The sequence below is a fragment of the Triticum aestivum genome, chromosome 6A (genome assembly GCF_018294505.1).
Source record: "Triticum aestivum cultivar Chinese Spring chromosome 6A, IWGSC CS RefSeq v2.1, whole genome shotgun sequence".
NCBI lineage: Eukaryota > Viridiplantae > Streptophyta > Magnoliopsida > Poales > Poaceae > Triticum > Triticum aestivum.
In genome coordinates, this window is record NC_057809.1 from 532,742,731 (window position 1) to 532,759,479 (window position 16,749).

At 49.6% G+C, this 16,749-nt stretch overlaps 1 protein-coding gene across 3 annotated transcripts; it reads right to left on the reverse strand.

The window, feature by feature from the left end:
* Positions 1 to 1,531: 1,531 nt before the first annotated feature.
* On the reverse strand, positions 1,532 to 7,170 carry LOC123128309 (uncharacterized). 3 transcript variants are annotated; one of them, XM_044548279.1, is made up of 4 exons: positions 6,747 to 7,170; positions 3,437 to 3,491; positions 2,519 to 3,122; positions 1,532 to 2,412 (listed from the first exon to the last, which is right to left on the reverse strand). In XM_044548279.1, exons 3-4 carry the CDS (start codon positions 3,082 to 3,084, stop codon positions 1,644 to 1,646), a joined length of 1,335 nt encoding a protein of 444 aa, XP_044404214.1. In that variant the 5' UTR covers positions 3,085 to 3,122; positions 3,437 to 3,491; positions 6,747 to 7,170; the 3' UTR covers positions 1,532 to 1,643. The 3 variants fall into 3 exon arrangements, with proteins under 3 accessions (XP_044404214.1, XP_044404213.1, XP_044404212.1); XM_044548278.1 differs by lacking the exon at positions 3,437 to 3,491 and having other exon boundaries at positions 2,519 to 3,158; XM_044548277.1 differs by lacking the exon at positions 3,437 to 3,491 and having other exon boundaries at positions 6,747 to 7,168.
* Positions 7,171 to 16,749: the final 9,579 nt, after the last annotated feature.

Consider the following 16,749-nt stretch of genomic DNA (forward strand, 5'->3'; position numbering starts at 1 on the left):
AAAGGGGAAATACTGTCTACAGTTAAAAAACCTGAACCTTCATGAGTTTTTGAATGGTTGGACTGCTAGTGCATACCAACCTGACCTTCATGTCATATCACATGCATGTTCTATTTTCCTTTTATTTATTTTTTGCACAGAACCAGACACATACCAACCTGAACTCTAGCACACTTACTAGTTGAACTTCACATGGCTTTTGCACATGTGAATGTGAATGCAGGAAGATTATATAGTGTTTGTAGCCTGGACTGAGGCTCACATACTACCTGAACTTCACATGCCTGTAAGCAGGCAGGCAGATTTTACAATGCTATTTTGTAGCCTGGACTAAGGCTCATACACTACTAGAACTTCACATGGTTGTAAGCAGGCAGGCAGATTTTAAAAAAGCTTTTGTAGCCTGGACTGATGCTCACACACCACCTGAACTTCACATAGCTGTAAGCAAATAACAAACTGAAGGAAGGAAGAAGTTCAACCATACCCTGGCTAGAAGGTCGGCCAACCTTTTTCCAGCAGCTGATAGGCCACCTTGAGAACAATTCGTCGTGGAGGTATGAGAGGAATTCGATGGCAATCCATGTCTTGCAGAGGGCGCGAAATTCATCTGCACGAAGCAAGAAGGTCAGAGAAGGCAAGATTGAAGAAGAATGCAAAATTGGGAGAAAGTTCATGTACTGTTGTTGCTGAATTTGAGGTCGCAGTAGATGCCGCCTCCGTGGAGGAGTTGCTCCGTTGGTCGCGCCGCTCGCTGTAGCTTGCGTCGTGCCGGTTATATGGTCTGCCAAGGCTTCGGGCGGTGGCGATGGGACGAGGATGCGGCTTCCTGAAGTCCATGGCGGCTTCGCCGCGTCCAGGCGACGCGGGCTCCCTAACGCCGGCGTCCGCCGTCGCTCGCTCGCCCGCGTCGGTGGCCGGCCAGGAGCTGGAGACGGAGGGGAGGCGGAGGACCCGGCCGGCCAGGAGCTGGGGAAGGAGGGGAGGCGGCGGATCCGGCCGGCCAGGAGCTGTAGACGGGGCGGGGGAGGCGGCGGATCCGGTGAAGATGGGCGGCGAGGAGGGGAGGAGATCGGGGATCGAGGGGAGGAGCGGCGAGGAGAGGGGGTGGGTCGGCTCGGGATCGGAGGATCAGGTGGATCCTGTCGGGGCGGCTCGAGATCGGATGGGATGCTGTCTGGTTGGGCCGGCAGTTCAGGGAAGTTCGGGAGGGGTCCATCAGGCCCTATATAGGGGCTGACAAACCGTGCGTCTATTTGGCTTGGCCGATTGGAGTTGCTCTAAGCGATGACTGGAGGTACATGCGCGCCGCCGAGGAGAGCGTCGCGTCATCCGAGGAACCCGACATTGGGTCCTTGTCGCGGCGACGGCAAGATTCACGTCCAAGGCAACGACGCTCCGGACACCCAGTTGTGGCGGCAAAGCCTATACCGAGGCCCGGCGTGAGAGGGTCAAGGGGCGCCACGAAGGGTGAGTCATCATGCGAACTGCGCCTCTGCGTGATTGAATCGTCGTCGTGTCTGCAGGTTCAGAAAAAACCGGTAGTGCTTTCAACAAGTTTAGTCGAAACAAGTGGATTTACAGAGTGACCATGGATGATCTGATGCTTGACTGAGGAGTGAGGACTGCTAGCTCTAGCTAATCTACGTGTCGAGCTCCAGGGGATCGGGGGAAGAGGAGCCAGCGACCGTCTTCTTCTTGGCCGCCGCCGTCCTGCTCCGGAACGGCCGGCACGCCTTGACGCTGAGGTCGACGGCGGCCGCGAGCGCGAGGAACATGGCTGCGTCTTCCATGCACATGACGTGCCGCGCGGCGAGGTGCACCAGCGGCGGCCTGCTGCCCGTCGCCGCCTCGCCCTGCACGCTGCAGCTCATCACGAACCCGCCGCCCGCGCACGACTCCCCCATGCTCGCCGCGCAGTACGACGACGCCGACGGCGTCTCCGACGCCACCGCGTCCTCCGGGAGGACCGACTGTCTGTCCATGTCGATGGAGAACTCCCCGCCCTTGTCGCAGCTCAGAGGCATCTCGGACACGAGCACGCACGCGTCCCGCCGCTCCGGGAGAAGATGCAGCCGGAGGCACACGGCGTCCTTGCCGCCCGCCGGCGCGGCGCACTCCCGCCACGCCTCCAGCCGGCCCCACGGCTGCCAGCTCTCCGACGACCCCGTCGTGTCGGCGCGGACGATGAGCCACGCGCCTGGGTTGGACCGCGCCACCGTGTCGCGGCCCGTCGCCGGCACGAACGGCGTGGCCATGAACGCCGCGGCCACGGCGGAGCCGGACAGGTCGTGGATCGCCACTTTCCAGCCCTTCCTCTCCCTCCTCCTCCCCGCCATCTCCATCTCCTTCTCCACGCCGCTTCCGGAGCTCGACCAGTACTGCCCGCCCAAATGATCCGGCTGCGACGCCCTGCCAAGTGCCAACACATCAGAGATCAGACATCAACAACCTCATCAAGCTTTCATTTTGTCCAGAATTTTCATATCATAGCAGTCAGCAACAGCAGAGCACTCACCGCCTCACGTCGCGGATGAACTTGCAGCTAAAGATGGGCTGGCTGGCGCCGCCATGGAGCTGCACCACCTGCGGGTTCAGCGCGACCTCGTCCTCGAACCGGAACACGTACCGAGGGTCAGCCTCCACCCTCACTCGCACGTGCAGCTCCGCCGCCCTGCCGATGCCCGTCCAGCCGTGGCGAAGCAGCACAGGCTTGCCGTCGCGCCACTCCGGCCCGACGTCCACCCTGACCGCCCCGACCAGCCGCCGCTTCAACCCGACGCAGTGCCCGCCGCCGTCGCGCCTGCTCGCGTACACAACGATCTCGAGGCACGGCGGCTCCGGGGCTCGGAACCACCTCGACGTCGGCAGCGCCTTGAGGCCGGGCTCGTCCAGGGAGAAGACCGCCGCGTTGGCGTGCGGGTCAAGGTGGAACTCTGAAGAATTTTCCAGAGGCACCGGAGCTAACTGAACCGGGAAGCCTCGGAGCCGGATCTCGCAGTGGCAAGCCTTTCTGGCGCTTGCGCCGGGGAGCCTCAGGCCAAGCTGCCCGACTGAGAGCCTCACAAATGTCTGGGGATCCATGGTGTGCGTCACCGGAAATTAACTGCCTCCGCCTTGTGCTGAAAATCCATGCTGTCAGAGTTGATATCAACGTGCTACAGCAGAGAATGAAATCAGCAATACATATGCAATGATTTACAATTTTGCATTGCTGATGATAAAAGCTAGTAGTACACATGCCATTGCATAGTCCAAATGTCATCAAACTTTTAAGAGTGTATATATTGTAATAGCCAACAAATTCTATTATCTCAAGCCCATTTTCTCTCACGGGTTTTTCCTATTTCTCGGTAGCGGGGAAATTCTGGTTTCACCCTCACCAAATTATATAAGAGTAAAGCTACACCTACATAACGTCTTCTACGTAACTTACGTACGATCCGACGTGGCTGTCTTATATTGGGCCATAGTTGGGGCGCAGGCCCACACTGAAAATCAGGAGGACAGTTTGATTAGCGACCAAAGGATTTATGTAAGGTTTCGTAAAACATTACATAGGTGTAGCATTTTTGAAGTTATAAACTGAACCCAAAATTTGGAAAAATAATTATTATGCACGCATAACTTCAGCATTAATACGCCACTCCCTCCTTGCCAAAATATAATAGGAGTAGTCTTCATTGCATAACTTTGAATCTAATACAGTATACTATATTGACTACAAGAGAGGACACGAGAGGACACGAGAGGACATACTTCAGCTCCCCTTACAGTTGGAAGGAATCAACAGTTAGTATCATACAGACAAAAACACTGATATACTGTACTGACTAATTATTTGCATAAAAAGAACATAGAAAATACAAACAATATTACGATACAAACCACCAAATTGTGATATAATAATACAATGCCCAGTGTATAATATTAATTAGGAGAGAGACAAGTTTCTCCCACACAACTTATTTGGCAATTATCATGGATGGAGCACTATGAACCTGGTGATAACACAAAGAACTTAGTCACACATCTCAAAAGAGTAGAATGCTTTCAGGCTAACACAAACTCAAAAAACGGCAAGATGTTACATCCAACTGCTCAATTGGCACAATTATAAAATTGATCTTCCTATCCATTTGATCATCCAAAAACAAATTGATCACTAGAATTGATCGTCGTAGCTGTTTCTCACTCTCACCTAATCGAGACCGCAAAAGTTTAAATTAAACGGTCCAGACACTTTTAATCATCCAAAGCGATTCATCAAAACTGTTTGGATGTCCGGACATCCGAAATCTCACAAACCGGCATCAAATTGGAGAGGTTGGGGAGTCCGAATGTCTGCCACGCTGCACTGTGACAACTTGGACCCACAGAGAAACCCCTCTCCCGTCGTGGTTGTTCTATAACCATTCACGTCGTGTATTCACTCAGGCTTGACAGGTCAAACGCCAACCCACATGCACACAGCGGACCGAGAGACCTACTCCTATGCTGCTTGTATTGAAGCTTCGCCAGTCCGCCTGCCCCGACTATTAAAGTCACCCGGCCGCGGACGCAAAGCCCTATCCTCCTCCTCTTCAAACCTGCCACACACCACTACACCTCTACCACCGGCCGCCAACATGGGCAACAAATCAGAAGCCTCCAACTGGTGGCCGACGAGCGGCTATCCGGGGTAGCTCCGGATCCGTTGGCGTTGCCGCCTATGGTATCAGGGCTACTTATCATGGAGAGATCCTTTCAACATAAAGCCGGAGCTGACCTCCTCTGACGACGAAGAGGAGATCCGTTCAACGCCAACTCGGGAGGAGAAGAAGGCACCCCTGCTCATCGCTGCTAGCACGACTAATGACGAGTTCACGCGATAGATGGAGATCATGCTCCGGCAATCATTAACCAATCGCGGTCGGCGTTGTCGTCCCCTCTGTGAAACCGCGGCGTCCAAATCGGACGCCCCGTGAAGGAGCCGCCCTTCCCACCGCACAGTCACACCTAGATTGTACGTAATGTGAAGGAGACTCCCCACCCCCACCGCACCGCCACTTGAAGGAGGAGCCGACCTCCCCGCCGCCGCTAGGCGGGCAACCGACGGCGGTCGTTTGGCGTGAAGAAGGAGGAGCAGCCCTTCGTGCCGGCGAATCCACACTCGCATGTAGAGTACTACCTCCAAGATGCTAGAGCCGGGGCGTGTCCTCCTTCGCGGACAAACAAATGCCTCTATGAGGTGGTGGCCCGAGAATGCGAAGGGCGATGTTCGTGAATAGTCAAGTGTCGTCGGCTTGGGTGCTGGTGGAGGCTTGGACCATCGGCCGGTCCAAGACGACTGAGCGGTCGAGCGCCCGCCGCCGGCGCCGGCTCAACGACCAACTCCTCGAAGTGGGGCTGGCATAGTCTGAGCGTGTCGCCTACATCTGAGCCGCTGATGTCGCCGAAGACAAGCGGCGCAAGTCAGTGAAGGTACAGCTAGCAAAGCGTCTGGGAGCGCCCCACAGCGGTCAAGCGGGGAAGCCACGACGCCTGGAGGACCTTCCGCCATTTGCGAGACGATGACGACGGTAGGCGTCGAAGCTACCGACGGCCTTACAGGCTATGCTTACGAGGTCAGCTTCCGGTACCTCGCCTAGTTTAGTTTAGTTTAAACTTAATTTGAACTTATTAAATTTTGTCCGGTTGGTTGTAAATATCCCAAAGTTTATTAAATTTCATCTGCTTATCTTCAATTTCGTATGTTTTATTGCTCTATTCGTTTGAATGGGTCAGACAAAAAATAGGATATCCCTCTAGTGCTCCCGCGGGCACCAGGGGAGGCCACCCGCCGTCGTCGGCGCCCGGCCCTCCTCATCCTCCTCTCCCCTCTTGGTGGAGTGGCGCAGCGGGGCCCCAACTTTGGACATGTGTCGATGGACGCGTGTAGGGTCATGGCGGCGTGGGCAACAGTTGGGCCTGGCAAGGCCTATGCATTGATCTCTCCATAAAGATGGGAAGACGAAAAATAGCGAGGTGGATTCTAAAACGTGCGCATGTGGTGCATGCTGAGGGTCTGCTAGACCGATTGGTATTATCGGCTCGCCGTGTGGCAGCCTCGTGAGACCATCAGATTAGATGGTGTGCGTGGATGCGCCAACGCACTCCATCAAATTTGTAGGGGTAGCGATTGAGGTGGTCAGGAAGGTGATTTGGGTCGATTCATGTATCTGCTTTGTCAGACTCCGTTAAATAATTCAATAAAGATGGCCGCATGCAACATTTTGATGCAGATGCTGAGATAATCCTTCTTTTCAGAAAAAAAAATGACATTTAATGTCCACATCTGGATGGTCGATGCCTAGTCCGCTGTGTCAATTTGATGATACGGGAGATGTCCTTACTCCCAATCTTGCTTGGAGGATTGAACTCAATGGTGTTACTAGGGAGGTAGTAAATAAAGAGAAGCAGAGCCCTCCTACGACAAGAATGGAGGGGAAAGGAGAGAGAGAGGGGACGAGTTGGTACTACTACTACGAACTGTGATGTGCTACTGGGGATTGGGGCCTCTTCTCTTTTTTTCAACCTTTGATCTTTATTCTCTCTTGTTCCACGGTGATCATCTCTAGAAGAAAAATACTAATAAAGAAGCTAAGTCCAGATCGCAAGCATATCCAGCTCACGTCCAAAGCACAAATCAAAACCACAGAAAGCAACCAATAGAGTAGTAACCAACACAAAATCACTCTGAAATTAAGCAAGAAATCGAGCTGCACCTGTCCTTGAGAGCTGGCGCCAAAGCCTCGGCTATATTCTTCTTCCTCGCCCCCCAAGAAGCAGCAGATCGATCGACCACTATAGCTCAGCTACACTACAGGCAGCTCCTCCTACGTGGCAGGCCGACGACGCCGGCATCCGGCTCGCCTGCAGCTAACCCATCGGCGACCCCGGCACAATTCATGGCCGGCGAAGGCCGGATCGATCCAAGAGGGAGAGGACAACGGGCAGGATAGCGAAGAGCAAGAAGAGAGCGCTGCTGCTAGCTAGAAGGCGATGGAGAAGAGAGGGGATGGGGACGACGACGACGACGACCGCGAGCACTTATAGTACCCTCGGAGGAATGCTATTCATTGGCTTTTACTAATCAGTGGAGTAGGCAGGCAAGGCAGATCAGGTGGACGGGAGCTAGCTACGGAGGAAGCAACCGGTGATTAGAACTGACTAATGAAGCCGCTGATTGGACTTATCGTGGATATATGGGGAGGTCGATCCCGTACGCGATGACGGGCGGTGCTAGCTGGACTCCATAGCGCCCACTTGCGACTTCGCTTTCAGGACAGCCAGGCATTGAGCAGCGATGGGCTCAAGTCAATAGTACTCAATACGGAGGTCGGGCATCTACGAGACTATTAGGCTAGTCATAGTGGGGTAACTAGTAACTTAACATATCCCGAGACAATTTTACTTATGTGGCAAGTATTTAATGAGGAAAAAAGTGATTGTGGTAACATAATATGTTACTGTAATATAGCGCTTCCCGATGCAAAATGAGTCTATGATAATACTACTATGTTACTTTGCACTATAGAGGTAGTAACTTAGATCAGTGTCATATGCATGACACTAATATAAGTTACTTCCCACTATGACCAGCTTTATCGCCCGGAGGGGAACCTTTGGAAGCTGGGGTAGCTGCACCTGTTTTTTCTAAAAACAATACGGAGGTCGGGCATGGGGGCATCGACTAAACTACTATCGACCGGAGGGGCACCCTTGGAAGCTGGGGTAGCTGCACCCGTTTTTATTTTTTGTAGAAAAAATAGTAATTGCAAAAGTGGTCGAAAATCATGAGTTTTAAAAAAACTTGCTCAAGCGTTACACTCGTGTTTTTTATTTTATTTTTTGTGAAGAAATGACTTCCGTGATATTGTTGACAAAAAAGGAAAAAAATCAGCACTATATTAGAGTTACCATTTATTTACTTTTTGTGAAAATGATCCTGATCTATTATCATTAATGTCTTGGAATTTTGTTGGCCCAGATTTCTTATGGGAGTTTTCTTTGTCGAACGGGTGCACCAATAGGTCGAGCTTATTCAAAAAAAAGTTCCGAAGGTTTTTGAATTTTTCCTGAATTGCTAAATCTTTTTCCATATCAAGTGCATCTAGAAGTAGGTTCCCAGGGCTATTTTCCATTATCAAAATCTTTATTTCGAAGTGAAGGTCGCCAAAGCTAGCCTTATTAATCTTAAAATGCAGATACATCGTCCACGAGCTTGCTGACCAGACAGTCTAGAGTTATCTACTCGATCAAGTGATTTTCATTAAAAAAATTATAATTAGTTAGCACATGTGATTTCGTTAGCAGAAAGAAAACAATGTTTAAAATGACCGTCCCAGTGGCCGTAGCTGAGAACACGTATTCCGCGAAGACTGCCACCCTCGAGTCCAGCCATCTTGTTTGCTCAGTTCAAAAGTTAATGACATTTAGTGAGTTTGATTCAGCCTTCATTCGGTAAAAGCCCAGAAAAGTAGCAAAATTCAAACCATTTTGCATGTCATCAAATTTGCATCAGTAGGGATAAAATAATTAGCCTCTGGTCATCCGAGGCCCGTCTCGTTTTGAATGCACAAGGCAGACAATGGTCTGCCTTTTCTTTCAAAGAAAAAGTAAAGATAAAATTGCACCGAGCCGCAACAAAATTACCTTTCCATCTCTAATGACGGCTGGTGTGGCTCCTGCTCCTTCCTCTTTAAAGAAAGTTGCATCCACATTTACTTTTAGAAACTTTGCTTCTGGCTTCTCCCTCCTGTAATCACTAGCAGCCGGCTGCTTTAAGGATGCCTTCTAGAAAGTATTATTGACCGCTTGATTTCGTCTAAATTTGAGGAAACTTGATTTCGTCAAAAAAAAAATCTCAAGAGGTCAATGGGGTATCATATTATTTAGAAGGCAAAAATCAATTAGAAGAGACTACCTCTCACACGAACAACAAGTATAATACAAACACCACGTCCATGCTAATCCAAAGAAAAGCCTTCACAGACATTACAAACATGACGCAATGGAATCTACCCTGAGCAGAGCATCAAAGTCAGGTCTCGACCAACACCGATCACTGCGAAGAGCAACAACTTTAACTGGACTTCCCTTGTCGACGCACCAACCACCCATAATTGACTAAAGAAGATGACGAGTGAGTGGTGGGACTTGATTGATCGTGAGAAAACCACCGTCTTGGACTCACCAACATCAGCATACATTGCACCAAAGAACCTCTACCCGGATCAGTGGCACACACTGAAGAACCGCAATGCGGAACCTTCAAACCATGTCTCTGTTGGGGAACGTTGCGGAAAACAAAAAAAATTCCTACGTTTCACCAAGATCAATCTATGGAGTCATCTAGCAACGAGGGAGAGAGGAGTGCATCTACATACCCTTGTAAATCACGAGCGAAAGCGTTCAAGAGAACGGGGATGATGGAGTCGTACTCGCCGTGATCCAAATCACCGATGACCAAGTGCCGAACGGACGGCACCTCCGCGTTCAACACACGTACGGAGCGGATAACGTCTCCTCCTTCTTGATCCAGCAAGGGGGGAGGAGAGGTTGATGAAGATCCAGCAGCACGACGGCGTGGTGGTGGATGCAGCAGTGATCGCAGCAGGGATTCGCCGAGCTTCTGCGAGACGAAGAGGTGTAGAAGGGGAGAGGGAGGCGCCAAGACTTGAGGTGTGGCTGCCCTCCCTCCCCCCTTTATATAGGCCCCCTGGGGGGTGCCGGCCCTGGAGATGGGATCTCCCAAGGGGGGGCGGCGGCCAAGGGGGGTGGAGTGCCCCCCAAGGCAAGTGGAGGCGCCCCCCACCCTAGGGTTTCCAACCCTAGGCGCATGGGGGGCAAGGGGGGGCGCACCAGCCCACTATGGGCTGGTTCCCCTCCCCACTTCGGCCTATGGGGCCCTCCCGGATGGGTGGCCCCACCCGGTGGACCCCCGGGACCCATCCGGTGGTCCCGGTACAATACAGGTGACCCCGAGTCTTTCCCGATGGCCGAAACTACACTTCCTATATATAATTCTTCACCTCCGGACCATTCCGGAACTCCTCGTGACGTCCAGGATCTCATCCGGGACTCCGAACAACTTTCGGATTACTGCATACTCATATCTCTACAACCCTAGCGTCACCGAACCTTAAGTGTGTAGACCCTACGGGTTCGGGTGACAAGCAAACATGACCGAGACGACTCTCCGGTCAATAACCAACAGCGGGATCTAGATACCCATGTTAGCTCCCACATGCTCCTCGATGATCTCATCGGATGAACCACGATGTCGAGGACTTAATCAATCCCGTATTCAATTCCCTTTGTCAATCGGTACGTTACTTGCCCGAGACTCGATCATCGGTATCCCAATACCTTGTTCAGTCTCGTTACCGGCAAGTCACTTTACACGTACCGTAATGCATGATCCCGTGATCAATCATTTGATCACATTGAGCTCATTATGATGATGCATTACCGAGTGGGCCCAGAGATACCTCTCCGTCATACGGAGTGACAAATCACAGTCTTGATTCGTGCCAAGCCAACAGACACTTTCGGAGACACCTATAATGTACCTTTATAGTCACCCAGTTACGTTATGACGTTTGGCACACCCAAGGCACTCCTACGGTATCCGGGAGTTGCACAATCTCATGGTCTAAGGAAATGATACTTGACATTCAGAAAAGCTACAGCAAACGAACTACACGATCTTTGTGCTATGCTTAGGTTTGGGTCTTGTCCATCACATCATTCTCCTAATGATGTGATCCTATTATCAATGACATCCCCATGTCCATAGCGAGGAAACCATGACTATCTGTTGATCAACGAGCTAGTCAACTAGAGGCTCACTAGGGACACATTGTGGTCTATGTATTCACACATGTATTACGATTTCCGGATAATACAATTATAGCATGAATAATAGACAATTATCATGAACAAGGAAATATAATAATCATTTTATTATTGCCTCTAGGGCATATTTCCAACAGTCTCCCACTTGCACTAGAGTCAATCATCTAGTTACATTGTGATGAATCGAACACCCATGGAATTCTGGTGTTGATCATGTTTTGCTCTAGGGAGAGGTTTAGTCAACGTATCTGCTACATTCAGGTCCGTATGTACTTTACAAATCTCTATGTCTCCATTTTGAACACTTTCACGAATGGAGTTGAAGCGACGCTTGATATGCCTGGTCTTCCTGTGAAACCTGGGCTCCTTGGCAAGGGCAATAGCTCCAGTGTTGTCACAGAAGAGAGTCATCGGGCCAGACGCATTGGGTATGACTCCTAGGTCGGTAATGAACTCCTTCACCCAGACTGCTTCGTGTGCTGCCTCCGAGGCTGCCATGTACTTCGCTTCACATGTAGATCCCGCCACAACGCTTTGCTTGCAACTGCACCAGTTTACTGCCCCACCATTCAAAATATACACGTATCCGGTTTGTGACTTAGAGTCATCCAGATCTGTGTCGAAGCTAGCATCGACGTAACCCTTTACGACGAGCTCTTCGTCACCTCCATAAACGAGAAACATTTCCTTGGTCCTTTTCAGGTACTTCAGGATATTCTTGACCGTTGTCCAGTGTTCCATGCCGGGATTACTTTGGTAGGTTTACATCAGGTCTGGTACACAGCATAGCATACATGATAGACCCTATGGCCGAGGCATAGGGGACGACACTCATCTTTTCTCTATCTTCTGCCGTGGTCGAGCATTGAGCCAAGCTCAATCTCGTACCTTGCAATACAGGCAAGAACCCCTTCTTTGACTGATCCATTTTGAACTTTTTCAATATTTTGTCAAGGTACGTACTCTGTGAAAGACCAATGAGGCCTCTCGATCTATCTCTATAGATCTTGATGCCTAATATATAAGCAGCTTCTCCAAGGTCCTTCATTGAAAAACACTTGTTCAAATAGGCCTTTATGCTCTCTAAGTATTCTATATCATTTCCCATCAACAGTATGTCATCCACATACAATATGAGAAATGCTACAGAGCTCCCACTCACTTTCTTGTAAATGCAGCCTTCTCCATAAGTCTGCATAAACCCAAACGCTTTGATCATCTCATCAAAGCGAATGTTCCAACTCCGAGATGCTTGCACCAGCCCATAAATCGAGCATTCGATGTTGGAAATATGCCCTAGAGGCAATAATAAAAGCATTATTATTATATTTCCTTGTTCATGATAATTGTCTTTATTCATGCTATAATTGTGTTATCCAGAAATCGTAATACATGTGTGAATAACAGACACCAACATGTCCCTAGTGAGCCTCTAGTTGACTAGCTCGTTGATCAACAGATAGTCATGGTTTCCTGACTATGGACACTGGATGTCATTGATAACGAGATCACATCATTAGGAGAATGATGTGATGGACAAGACCCAATCCTAAACATAGCACAAGATCGTATAGTTCGTTTGCTAGAGTTTTCGAATGTCAAAGTATCTTTTCCTTAGACCATGAGATCATCTGACTCCCGGATACCGTAGGAGTGCTTTGGGTATGCCAAACGTCACAACGTAACTGGGTGACTATAAATGTAGACTACGGGTATCTCCGAAAGTGTCTGTTGGGTGACATGGATCAAGACTGGGATTTGTCACTCCGTATGACGGAGAGGTATCACTGGGCCCACTCGGTAATGCATCATCATAATGAGCTCAGAGTGACCAAGTGTCTGGTCACGGGATCATGCATTACGGTACGAGTAAAGTGACTTGCCGGTAACGAGATTGAACGAGGTATTGGGATACCGACGATCGAATCTCGGGCAAGTAACATATCGATAGACAAAGGGAATAGCGTACGGGGTTGATTGAATCCTTGACATCGTGGTTCATCCGATGAGATCATCGTGGAGCATGTGGGAGCCAACATGGGTATCCAGATCCCACTGTTGGTTATTGACCGGAGAGTCGTCTCGGTCATGTCTGCTTGTCTCCCGAACCCGTAGGGTCTACACACTTAAGGTTCGGTTACGCTAGGGTTGTAGGGATATGTATATGCAGTAACCCGAATGTTGTTCGGAGTCCCGGATGAGATCCCGGACGTCACGAGGAGTTCCGGAATGGTCCGGAGGTAAAGATTTATATATGGGAAGTCCTGTTTCGGGCATCGGGACAAGTTTCGGGGTTATCGGTATTGTACCGGGACCACCGGAAGGGTCCCGGGGGTCCACCGGGTGGGTCCACCTGTCCCGGGGGGCCACATGGGCTGTAGGGGGTGCGCCTTGGCCTAATGGGCCAAGGGCACCAGCCCCACATAGGCCCATGCGCCTAGGGTTTGAAGGGGGAAGAGTCCTAGGAGGGGAAGGCACCTCCTAGGTGCCTTGGGGGGGAGGGAAACCCCCCTTGGCCGCCGCACCCCCTAGGAGATTGGATCTCCTAGGGCCGGCCACCCCCCTTGGCCCTCCTATATATAGTGGGGGAGAGGAGGGACTTCATACCTGAACGCCTTGGCCTTTGGTTGCCTCCTTCTCCCTCCCCAACACCTCCTCCTCCTCCATAGTGCTTAGCGAAGCTCTGCCGGAGTACTGCAGCTCCATCAACACCACGCCGTCGTGTTGCTGCTGGTGCCATCTCCCTCAACCTCTCCTCCCTCCCTTGCTAGATCAAGAAGGAGGAGACGTGGCTGTTCCGTACGTGTGTTGAACGCGGAGGTGCCGTCCGTTCGGCGCTGGTCATCGGTGATTTGGATCACGTCGAGTACGACTACATCATCACCGTTCTTTTGAACGCTTCCGTGCGCGATCTACAAAGGTATGTAGATGCATCTAATCACTCGTTGCTAGATGAACTCCTAGATGATCTTGGTGAAACGAGTAGGAAAAATTTTGTTTTCTGCAACGTTCCCCAACAGTGGCATCATGAGCTAGGTCTATGCGTAGTTCTTCTTGCGCGAGTAGAACACATTTAGTTGTGGGCGTAGATTTGTCAACTTTCTTGCCGTTACTAGTCCTTTCTTGCTTCAGCGGTATTGTGGGATGAAGCGGCCCGGACCAACCTTACACGTACGCTTACGTGAGACCGGTTCCACCGACTAACATGCACTAGTTGCATAAGGTGGCTGGCGGGTGTCTGTCTCTCCCACTTTAGTTGGAGCGGAATCGATGAACAGGGTCCTTATGAAGGGTAAATAGAAGTTGACAAATCACGTTGTGGCTTTAACGTAGGTAAGAAGACGTTCTTGCTAGAACCCTAATTCAGCCACGTAAAACTTGCAACAACAATTAGAGGACGTCTAACTTGTTTTTGCAGCAAGTGGTTTGTGATATGATATGGCCAAAGTTGTGATGAATGATGAATGATCTATATGTGATGTATGAGATGTTCATGCTATTGTAATAGGATTCACGACTTGCATGTCGATGAGTATGACAACCGGCAGGAGCCATAGGAGTTGTCTTTATTCTTTCATATGACCTGTGTGTCATAAAGAAACGCCATGTAAATTACTTTACTTTATTGCTAAACGCGTTAGCCATAGTAGTAGAAGTAATAGTTGGCGAGCAACTTCTTGGAGACACGATGATGGAGATCATGATGATGGAGATCATGATGATGGAGATCATGGTGTCAAGCCGGTGACAAGATGATCATGGAGCCCGAAGATGGAGATCAAAGGAGTTGTGTGATATTGGCCATATCATGTCACGTTTATTATTTGATTGCATGTGATGTTTATCATGTTTTGCATCTTGTTTACTTAGAACGACGGTAGTAAATAAGATGATCCCTCACAATAATTTCAATAAGTGTTCCCCCTAACTGTGCACCGTTGCGACAGTTCGCTATTTCAAAACACCATGTGATGATCGGGTGTTTTATTCAGACGTTCACATACAACGGGTGTAAGACAGATTTACACATGCAAATACTTAGGTTGACTTGACGAGCCTAGCATGTACAGACATGGCCTCGGAACACAGAAGACCGAAAGGTCGAGCATGAGTCGTATAGAAGATACGATCAACATGAAGATGTTCACCGATGTTGACTAGTCCGTCTCACGTGATGATCGGACACGGTCTAGTTAACTCGGATCATGTAATACTTAGATGACTGGAGGGATGTCTAATCTAAGTGGGAGTTCACTAATAATTTGATTAGTTGAACTTAATTATCATGAACTTAGTCTAAAATCTTTGCAATATGTCTTGTAGATCAAATGGCCAACGTAGTCCTCAACTTCAACGCGTTCCTAGAGAAAACTAAGCTGAAAGACGATGGCAGCAACTATACGGACTGGGTTCGGAACCTGAGGATCATCCTCATAGCTGCCAAGAAAGATTATGTCCTACAAGCACCGCTTGGTGACGCACCCGTTCTCCCTGCAGAACAAGATGTTATGAACGCTTGGCAGGCATGTTCCGATGACTACTCCCTCGTTCAGTGCGGCATGCTTTACAGCCTAGAGCCGGGGCTCCAAAAGCGTTTTGAGAGACATGGAGCATATGAGATGTTCGAAGAGCTGAAAATGGTTTTCCAAGCTCATGCCCGGGTCGAGAGATATGAAGTCCTCGACAAATTCTTCAGCTGTAAGATGGAGGAAAACAGTTCTGTCAGTGAGCACATACTCACTATGTCTGGGTTGCATAACCGCTTGACTCAGCTGGGAGTTAATCTCCCGGATGATGCGGTCATTGACAGAATCCTCCAGTCGCTTCCACCAAGCTACAAGAGCTTTGTGATGAACTTCAATATGCAGGGGATGGAAAAGACCATTCCTGAAGTATTTGCTATGCTGAAATCAGCAGAGGTAGAAGTCAGGAAGGAACATCAAGTGTTGATGGTCAATAAAACCACTAAGTTCAAGAAAGGCAAGGGTAAAAAGAACTTCAAGAAGGACGGCAAGGAGATTGCCGCGCCCGGCAAGCAAGCTGCCGGGAAGAAGCCAAAGAATGGACCCAAGCCCGAGACTGAGTGCTTTTATTGCAAGGGAAGCGGTCACTGGAAGCGGAACTGCCCTAAGTACTTAGCGGATAAGAAGGCCGGCAAAACAAAAGGTATATGTGATATACATGTAATTGATGTGTACCTTACTAGTGCCCGTAGTAGCTCCTGGGTATTTGATACCGGTGCAGTTGCTCACATTTGTAACTCAAAGCAGGGGCTGCGGAATAAGCGGAAACTAGCAAAGACGAGGTGACGATGCGCGTCGGGAATGGTTCCAAGGTCAATGTGATCGCCGTCGGCACGCTGCCTCTGCATCTCCCTTCGGGATTAGTTTTAAACCTTAATCATTGTTATTTAGTACCAGCTTTGAGCATGAACATTGTATCGGGGTCTCGTTTAATTCGAGATGGCTACTCTTTTAAATCTGAGAATAATGGTTGTTCCATTTTTATGAGAGATATGTTTTATGGTCATGCTCCTATGGTGAATGGTTTATTCCTTATGAATCTCGAACGTGATGCTACACATATTTATAATGTGAGTACCAAAAAAGGTAAGGTTGATAATGATAGTCCCACATACCTGTGGCACTGCCGCCTTGGTCACATAGGTGTCAAACGCATGAAGAAGCTCCATGCTGATGGACTTTTAGAGTCTCTTGATTATGAATCATTTGACACGTGCGAACCATGCCTTATGGGTAAAATGACCAAGACTCCGTTCTCAGGAACAATGGAGCGAGCAACCGACTTATTGAAAATCATACATACCGATGTGTGCGGTCCAATGAGTGTTGAGGCTCGCGGTGGCTA